Consider the following 9,070-nt stretch of genomic DNA (forward strand, 5'->3'; position numbering starts at 1 on the left):
GGCATATCGACAAACATGAAGGCCTGAGACAGTCACATCAAACAGGCTTTGGTGTTTGTGGTTACACTGACTGGGCACCACAACACCACACAGAGGCCACAGTGCTTCTGATAATATAACCCCATTTTATTTGAGCTGTATTGTCGTCCTATATGTGGCTGGAGTTTTTCTCAGATGTGGTTGTCTGTTGGATCAGCGTGTAACCAACTGCAAATAAAGACATGACACAGAATATTGCCTCATTCACGTTTGTATTTTACCATCAGTTAATAATGTGTATAGACATATTTTAGTACTTAAACTCATTTAAGAAGATTATTCTGCCAAACTTTTTTTTTTTTTTTTTTTTTAAAAAGAAAAAAGAAAATCCAGTTCAGTGGATCGTTCTTTACTTACTCTGTGACAAATATAAAGTTCAGTAAGTTATGAAGGGAAAAGATGAACTGCATCTTTGGAAATGCTTTTCTCAACTCTTGTCCTCCTGCAATTCACAATCACACGACCCAGCATGAAACTCAAGGTGGACCGGGACAAAACCTGTATTCGTCATTTAAGCCCCTCGTGGTGTCCTTGATCTCCAGTCTCTTACAGAACCCCCCCCGCCCAGCGTCATCCTCACAGTCTCTTCTTCATCTTGCCTTTCTTTTGTCCGCCCCGTCCAAACCCTGACTTCTTAACTTCGTCGAGCCACTGTTTTTTCTTGGCACGGATATTCTTCATCCCTCCGCTCTGCAGGAACTGCTGCTTGTCCCTTTTCTTGCGCTGCTTCAGGATCTGATCGCGCGTCTTCAGCTCGGAGCGCACTCCTCTGCCGCCGGCCGTCTGCTGCGGTCGCACGGGGCTCTGGTAGTTAGGGCCGAGACGACCACGGCCACGACCTGACACACGGGTGACAGGGAAAGGAAAGAAGAAAAAAAAAAAAAGAGAAGAATTTATGACTTGTAATTTTTGATGGTACATGTACATTTATAGAAAAGATTTATAATGTAGTAAGAGACTTTCTGCTTGGAAATGAAAGCATGTCTGTATGTCAGTTTAGCTTAGCACAAAGACCAGAAACTACCAATGAGATATAACATGTTAACTAATGAGCTTTAGAGAAGCTGGTAGGCGGAATTGGTCACCACTGGACGGAGCCAGGATAGTTATTTCCTCATGTTTCCATTCTTTATGCTAAGCTAAGCTAACTGGCTAACTTGTAGCCTTATATACAGTCCATCAGCTGCAATTCATTAGTTATTAGTGTTCAAGTTGTGACTTCTACCTCCTCGTCCTCCTCCTCCTCGTCCTCGTCCTCCTCCTCGTCCTCGTCCTCCTCCTCTTCCTCTTCCTCCTCCAGTTTCTCCGTCTGAGCCAGATCCTCCATCATCCACCTTGTATTTTTTCTTCCACTCCTCGTAACTGTCACGTCGTTAAGGTCAGACAAACTGTCCACAACACAGCCAAATATTGTCAAGAGTGCGAAGGAACAGCAGCAGTAACAGTAAATAAGTACATAGAGACATTTTGTTGGAAGGATACAAGTTCTTCTTGTTCTTCTTACTGATGACCTGACCAACATCTGTTCTAATCTTCTTTCTCTGGTCTTCCTTTCCTGTGTCCGTCACAAAGCGTTTCCTCTTACGGTCCCTAGAAGTGATAAGTGATAAGCGAGATGCTAAGTTATGGTACGGAAAGGCAAAATAAGAAGCGTCTGATGTCGATAAAGAGGAGGAGAGAGACAGATTAAGAGTGGGTGAGTGATTTGAAAATGTTCACCATTTCATTATTTTTTTGTGCTGGTTCAACCGGTCTCCCTCATCTCCCATGAGGTCCAGGACAGCAGAGGAGGCCTGCTGCTCAAAAGCAGTGCCGTCTCCGGAGAGACTTAACCTAGAACAACACAGAAAAACAGTCACAGGTTAGAACACACAGATAATATATTTGAATCATGTCTGTTTTTACACACATTTAAAAAAAAAAAAAAAAGAAGGAAATAAAAGTCATGTTTCATGCCTCACCCTCTCTCAGATTCGAAGTCTTTGGGTCTGTAGGGAATGTAATACTCCTCATCTTTACCCGTCTGTCTGCTTCTCTTTGACCGTTCTTCCTCATCTTCCCGAAGGCCTTTTCTCTTTCCACCTACCACTGCAGAGAACACCCCCTGGTGGAAACAGGAAGTATTACACTTGACTAAAGTCTTCTACTGTAGGTTGGCAAAACGAGGATTTGCCATAAATGACACACAGGAGAGATGATGCTCTGTCTTATTAAAGTCTGTACACAACATCAAGTGAGTGCAAACTTTTTACAGTTAAAAAAAAGCGTCTTTTAGCAGTGCAATGATTAGTCACCGGAAAATAATCAAGTATTTCTACTACTCCATTAATCATTTAAGTAATTTTTCAAGCAAAAATGCCATAACATTCCCTCATACTGGCGTCTCATTTGTGTGGATTTGCTACTTTCCTTTTTCTTGGGTTGAAGAGAACTTGTGATTGTGAAAACTTATTTTAAAAGTCTTTTGACGTGGAATTGATAATTAGCTTTTTTCCTTGTTGAATGTGGGACAGCGGTAAATGACATTACTTCCACGTAAAGACCAGTGCACTAAATGTCGATCACCTGCGGTTAAAGAAAACACACATGCTCCCGCCACATGCAGAGCACGTTCTAGAAGGAAAAACAGACTGTAGATGCTTAGTTTTCGAATCAAAACGCCACACAGGCACGAGAGTCTCTAACCTTTAGAGTGTCCTCGTCCTTGCCTGTGCCGTCATCATCGTCAGCAGTGGTGGGGTTGACGGGCTGATGCAGGCGGCTGTCTGCAGCCAGGTCCTCTCTATGTTTGCTGAACTTGTCCACCAACCGTGTGTCCTTGGAGCGTTTGGCGCGCATCACCTCACTGGCCTGAGTTTTACTGTTGGAGTTGATTTCAAAGATAGTCTAGAGGAATATGAAAAGAGAATTTTTTAATTAAGGTTTCATTCCAGGCTAGCGGGAACTTGCGGCACTAGAGATATCTGCATTATTATCTACTGTTACTCACCGACTTGGATTTGTAACCCTTGATGGCATCAACTATTTGAAGGCGCTCCAGTTCCATTTTCTCCAAACCTGACCCTGAAACAACATCAGTTAAACACCGTTACCAGCTGCTGTCTGAGCATTATCATCATCATCATCATCATCATCATCATCATCATCTTCATCACTGATCTCCTCTTTGTTCATCCAGCTCTAAACTGACCGAGTAATGGATGGACAGCCATGATGGACAGATCTGTGTTTTTGACCCGTCTGATGGACTCCGGTGAGGGGTTTGGTCGGGATTTGAGGTACTGCTTGTAGGCGTTCTCCGAGACGCGATGCAGGTTTTCCAGGTCCATGGAATTTTCGTGAGCCGTGACGAGATGAGAGCCTTCGTCATCCAAGATGCTCTGAGGGACCCGGCCGAACACACCCTCTGAATCTGCAGGAGAGGGGAGGTTTGAACGGCAGATAGCGATAGTGAAGACAGTGATAAATAAACTTTTTACGATTCTACTTGCAGCCTCAGATGGGAAGTAGATGTGTAGTAGAGTTAATTCCTCAGTTCAATACCTTGTGCGTGTTCAGCTGTGGCGAACTGAACAGGCCTTCCGAGGAAGAGGTGAAGGTCGTAGACAAAAGGCATCTCATCTGGACAAACCATACTGTAGGCTGTGCCGCTGCGACCAGCACGTCCCACACGGCCTGATGGGAAAAGACAGATGAATATACTAATGCCTCAAATCAGCCTAATCACTTATTAAATTATCTTAAATAAAAAAAAAACAAAGGGATATGAATTTGTGTATAAGCCACTCACCGACTCTGTGCAAGAAGAGCTTGGCCTTAGGAGGGAAGTTGTAGTTGATGACGTTGTCCAGCAGGGGGATGTCTATACCACGAGCAGCGACATCTGTCACAATTAGCACCATGGCTTTCCGATGCACAAACTTCCCTATGTTGATCTTTCTGGCAGTCTGATCGAGGGCACTGTAGATGTAGGCACACTCCAAACCTTCTGAAGAAAGCAGCTGGAGATCAAAACAAAAGAGTTGGATTTATGTGAGGGTTTCGCCCAAACCTCACAGAGAGAGGGATGTGACCGAGTTATTCCTCCGTTTGTATCTCACCTCCTTGATATACTCTACATGGTGCTTGGTGGCTACAAAAACCACCGTCTGCTCCTGAGGCTTCACTACATTCCGTAGGAGATGAAGCAGCATTGCCGGCTTGTTGTCCATGCGCAGATGGAAAAATGACAGCTGATGAAAGACGAAGTGACAAAGTGAGGATTTAGCTCTGATGTTTACGTGCACATTCATGAGTCATTTCTGGGTAAACGGTGTGCTTAAGGTTTTGTTTACAGTTGTCCCACTCATTACATGAACAGGGGATCACCCCTGAGGGCATCAGCTGTTTTCAAATGCGTCAACAAATGCATGCACTAAAAATACAAACCATTTCTTTGTTTTTGTCAATACTTAAAAAAAAAAAAAATTTAAAAACCATACATGGAGTGGAAGTTTCTCATAGCACAGTTTTGCAGTTAAATGTTATTATAATCTGCTCCAACAAGTACATTTGTCATCCTGTATTATTCTTATTATTCCATGTAAAAAGAATAAAACACATGTTTTCCCTCTCATAAAACTTAGTTTATATGGGAACAACAATCCAGAATCATTCATTTCCAGTTTTATCTTGTTTAATAAGCAAAGTCCTGTCTTTACCTTAATCTGGTCACTGAGCTTAGAATCCACATCCAAACGAATCAGCACTGGTTCTGTCAGACCTGGGAAAAAGGTTAACTTAGTTAGCCTGGGCCTTAAGCACCAACATGCAGATGAACCAGAGATGTAGAGCAAAACAGATTGGAAAACCCTCTTCAATCACGATGGATGCGCGTAAAACAGAACTGACAAAAGACAGGATGAAAAATGTGAAAGTTGATCTCACCAGCTCTGGCGAACTCCACCAGCAGTTTGGGCAGAGTGGCAGAGAACAGCAGAGTCTGTCTGGTGTCTGGAAGCCTCCGGATGATCTCCTGAAGCTGATCGGCAAAACCCATTTCAAACAACCTGAGCAGAGGAGAAGCACGGATACATTAACGCATACATGCACGTGAGTCTGTGCCGTGTTATGAAAAAATGACAAATGTAAATGAGCGGTTCCACTTCTCACCTGTCAGCCTCATCAAACACCACGTACTCCACGTTCTGCAGCTTCAGGTTCATCTGCGTGATGACGTGCATGAGACGACCGGGGGTACCCATGATTCTGGAGGGGAAAAGGAGTTAGAGATACAGTGCACGGATTGGGCACAAACAACATCAAGAGTCAGGACGACAACGAAACACTCACATGTCAGGGTTTTCGTGAAGAGCAGCAAACTGATCGTCCATTCTGGAAAAGAGCAGAGGGTGTTTAATGTAAATTCATTCCAGATTTAAAAAGGACAACTGTACAACAGTAAAGCTGTAAAGTAACAGGAGTCACGTACCTGTCTCCACCAAGGATCAGGGCAGTCTTGAGGCCAGTGAATCTTCCCAACTATAACACCACAACAAAGAACAAGCATATTAATTCAACTATAAATAATACCAGCCACCTTGAACTCCTAAAAGCACAATAAGCGCTCATCACTCCGCTCAGTCTGACCTCTTTCGTGAACTTCATGGTCTGCAGTGCCAACTCTCTGGTGGGGGTCAGGATGAGGGCCCTGGCTCCTGTTTGGGCTTGAGGGGCCTTCAGCTTCTCAAACATAGGAACCAGGAAAGCAGCTGTCTTACCACTGCCAGTCCTGGCCATGGCTACTATATCCTTGCCATCCAAAATCACAGGGATAGTCTGAAGGCGGGGGGGGGGAAGAAGGGTTGGGCATGAAACATTGTCCATCTAGCAGTAAAAATGTTTGATTACGGGATCGTGAAGTCGCACTGACTGACCTTTCTTTGGATTGGAGTTGGGACTTTGTATCCTTTTTTCATGACTCCTTTGTATACAGGGTAACTGAGACCTGAAATCAGATGTAATATAGTCAAATAAAGATTTAATAAAGATTTTTTTCAGCTCAAATGGATATAAACAGAAAGATTCACATGCAGTGAGTAACCAGTGGAGGTGCAGCCCTTATCTGGACACTCCTCTCTGGCTCTTACCCATTGATTGAAAGCCTCCAGACTTCTTTTTCTTCTTGTTTTGGGCTCTGACCAGCTGCCTGGTGTCAAGCTCCACATCTGACATGTGGTCTGATGATGTAGGGAACCGCGGCAGTTTCCTTCCTGGCTGTGAGACCAATGAGAAAACACGATGTTAACAACATGACAGAGGTACGACACAACACCTTAAACAAATTCATGTAGAATCCTAATCTCTACGCAAGTTGAAAAATCTTTTTCCTTTTGGGGTAACTAATTATTTGTTTAATATAAATGTTATGCAGTGTGCAAGATTTTAATAATGAATTAGGGGATACACGTACTACCAAAATAACCTGTTTAGCCAAGGTGGTAAGCCACGCTCATCTTGATGCATCTGCTCTCATGACTTATTCAAAAACAACAGTGACACAAATTGCAAAACAGTTCCTGTGCTCTTGCTCCCTGAAGGTGAATGTTTTATTTCATGACAGTGTATTCATTATTATGATGTTAGCAGAGAAGATCTTTGTTTCAGGTGATGTAGTTGACGTCTACACAGTGGAAAACCCTGCTAAATAAATATTGATATATACTTAGGTTGGCTAACAATAATTAATATTTTTTTGTTTTGTTTTTTTTAATTACTTTAGAGATGTGACTAACAAGTATTTTCATTATCTATTAATTTATTAATAATTAATTTTCCCAATCTGCCAAGCACATGTTCACATTTCTGGCCATCCAATTTTAACTGTCCTGACATAACATCAAACAGTACTAAGTGAAAATTCAATTATATGGTAATACTGAGGTCATACTTAAAGGTGGTGTTGCACTTGGCTACATCATACCTAGAGGTGTTTCTAATTTTTTTTATCCTCCCTATTTACATGCATGAGAGGGGCAGAATATTAGAAATACCTTTCAGTATAATGCAGTCCAGTACAACACCACAACAACACACCATGACCTCAGTGTTAAATCATATAATTTAATTAACAGTATTATGACAGTATCAACAACAACTCTATGCTTCAACTTTACAGGCATCAAAAAAAGTCGGTTTTATGGAAGAAAAATTGGACTGAGTTGCATTAGACTGATATAAAAATCGGTTCCTATATCTAAGTTTTCCCATGATCCCTTACTTGCTTCTCTTTCTCTTACATGGTGGTAAACTAGCACTTCAGTAATGTAATATACGTTAAAGATGAGTGCCTAATCTATAATCCATTATATATTGTGTGTCATGTGAAGTTTGTTAAAGTATATGCAGGGGGCATCCGGATTTGAACCGGAGACCTCTTGATCTGCAGTCAAATGCTCTACCACTGAGCTATACCCCCAACTATAAATACTACACATATTAACCGGTCCTGTAACATACCTCTTACAAATACTAGTCCTATTTAACAGAATTAAGTCAAACGTGATAACCAGCCAAACAGCAGTTGGCTGGGTAAGTTATGTTAAAGTGTTGTTCCTTACAGAATCATCGTCCTTAATTTCAGCAGCCAGTTCAAAGTCCCCGCTGTCAGAGTCAGCCTCCGGCTCTCTGCCCGCTGTGTGTCTCTTCTTCTTCGTCATTTTCTTCTTTCTCTGAGCCATCCTGAACCTTTAACGCTGTTTTCACCTGAGGTCGATAACTTTACTGCGTAGATTAAGAAATAAAACAGCTCATGGAATCTCAACGCACAACAACACGGTAGGCAGACATGTTGGAAACACGTGTGCGCTTCTTCTGGTTCTTCTTCTGCTTCCGTTTTTGTGTGACTGCTGGTTTGCCGTCCAAAGCTCAACACCGCCACCTACTGCAACGGAGTGTGAGTGTGATTATATTGTAGGGTGTTTCATTTCTCTTCAACTCCTTACAGCGCCTTACTTGCAACAATATAGCGTTCACTGCATTTACTCTTTTTTTGTAAAAATGGAGTGACAAAACTTTTTAGATCATTTATTGCACAAATAGAACCAGAAAAAAATGTTTTGTTTATATTCAGTTCCATAGAAATCAACATTTCATCAAAATTTGTTTGGCTGGCTTTTCACCTAACACATGAGAGAGAATATATAATACAGCATCCTGTCTTAATTGCACCCTAATTTCGCAGCAATGTCTGTGATGCCGAGATGTCACACAGCCACATAGCCCAGTACTGATTTAATAACAGTTGGCCCTTTATTTCTCTTCCTTAGTGGACACAAAACTTTTCTTACTTGCCATGATCATTTTCTCTCTGTCCCCTTTTAACCGCACATCAAACAGAACTCTGTGATATAGTGTATCTGCAAAAAGAAAACAAGTCAAGCTAATAACATAATTAGCATAATTTGTCTTATCTTTATAGTGAAATAAATTATTTATGTTCTTTATTAATCCCATTATCTGCATTTATTCACAATTTACATATAGCCCTGCAGTGCATGATGAGACAAGAGAACAGGAGGATTGCGTGTTCATAAGTAGAGGGTTAGTGACAGTACTTGTCTTGCCAGTTCCAGTGTGACATTAAGATTTTTAGGTTTCACATTTTGCAGAAATAATCTCAGTTATTGTCTGTCTATCTTAGCTTCTGGAAACCCATGAAGTGGTAAACATTTCTTCAGGCATGTACAAATGAGAAAAGTAAAGCATAAAAGCATTAACCCTAATATGCCTTTATTCCAATGACTACATTATGATGACTATATATTTATATAACTCAAAACCCATGGGGCTCAGAACAACAATCAGTGCATTTCTTTGTGTTGCATAACTTTTCATGAAGTGAGTGCATAGGACACTTCGGCAGGCAAAGCTTACCCATCCATGCAACAACTGTCACACTTATGCTACTGGAATCCTGAAATATGCTACAAGATTTCTCCCCCAAAAAAAAAGAAAAAAAAGGGATTTTAGTCCACTGCACAAATATAAGCTC

General features: G+C 41.6%; 1 protein-coding gene and 1 non-coding gene across 2 annotated transcripts; both read right to left on the reverse strand.

The window, feature by feature from the left end:
• Positions 1-234: 234 nt before the first annotated feature.
• On the reverse strand, positions 235-7,901 carry ddx54 (DEAD (Asp-Glu-Ala-Asp) box polypeptide 54). Its single transcript, XM_023419643.2, has 20 exons — positions 7,638-7,901; positions 6,168-6,294; positions 5,955-6,025; positions 5,668-5,856; positions 5,510-5,559; positions 5,371-5,412; positions 5,191-5,286; positions 4,966-5,087; positions 4,740-4,801; positions 4,140-4,271; positions 3,830-4,040; positions 3,583-3,714; positions 3,230-3,451; positions 3,029-3,102; positions 2,725-2,925; positions 2,001-2,143; positions 1,759-1,872; positions 1,522-1,629; positions 1,265-1,401; positions 235-878 (listed from the first exon to the last, which is right to left on the reverse strand). Exons 1-20 carry the CDS (start codon positions 7,755-7,757, stop codon positions 616-618), a joined length of 2,616 nt encoding a protein of 871 aa, XP_023275411.1. The 5' UTR covers positions 7,758-7,901; the 3' UTR covers positions 235-615.
• On the reverse strand, positions 7,424-7,495 carry trnac-gca (transfer RNA cysteine (anticodon GCA)). Its single transcript has one exon. It is a non-coding gene; the product is annotated as a tRNA-Cys (tRNA).
• Positions 7,902-9,070: the final 1,169 nt, after the last annotated feature.

This window comes from Seriola lalandi, unplaced genomic scaffold (genome assembly GCF_002814215.2).
Source record: "Seriola lalandi dorsalis isolate HSWRI2012SDOR001 ecotype SW California unplaced genomic scaffold, Sedor1 jcf7180002054606, whole genome shotgun sequence".
NCBI classification, from domain to species: Eukaryota; Metazoa; Chordata; class Actinopteri; order Carangiformes; family Carangidae; genus Seriola; species Seriola lalandi.

Coding starts and splice junctions, on each gene's coding strand:
- ddx54 (XM_023419643.2), bottom strand. CDS start 7,757: ATGGCTCAGAGAAAGAAGAAAATGACGAAGAAGAAGAGACACACAGCG. Junction 4,041..4,139: donor ATGTAGAGTATATCAAGGAG/GTGAGATACAAA, acceptor TTTGATCTCCAG/CTGCTTTCTTCAGAAGGTTT. Junction 2,926..3,028: donor AGGGTTACAAATCCAAGTCG/GTGAGTAACAGT, acceptor ATATTCCTCTAG/ACTATCTTTGAAATCAACTC.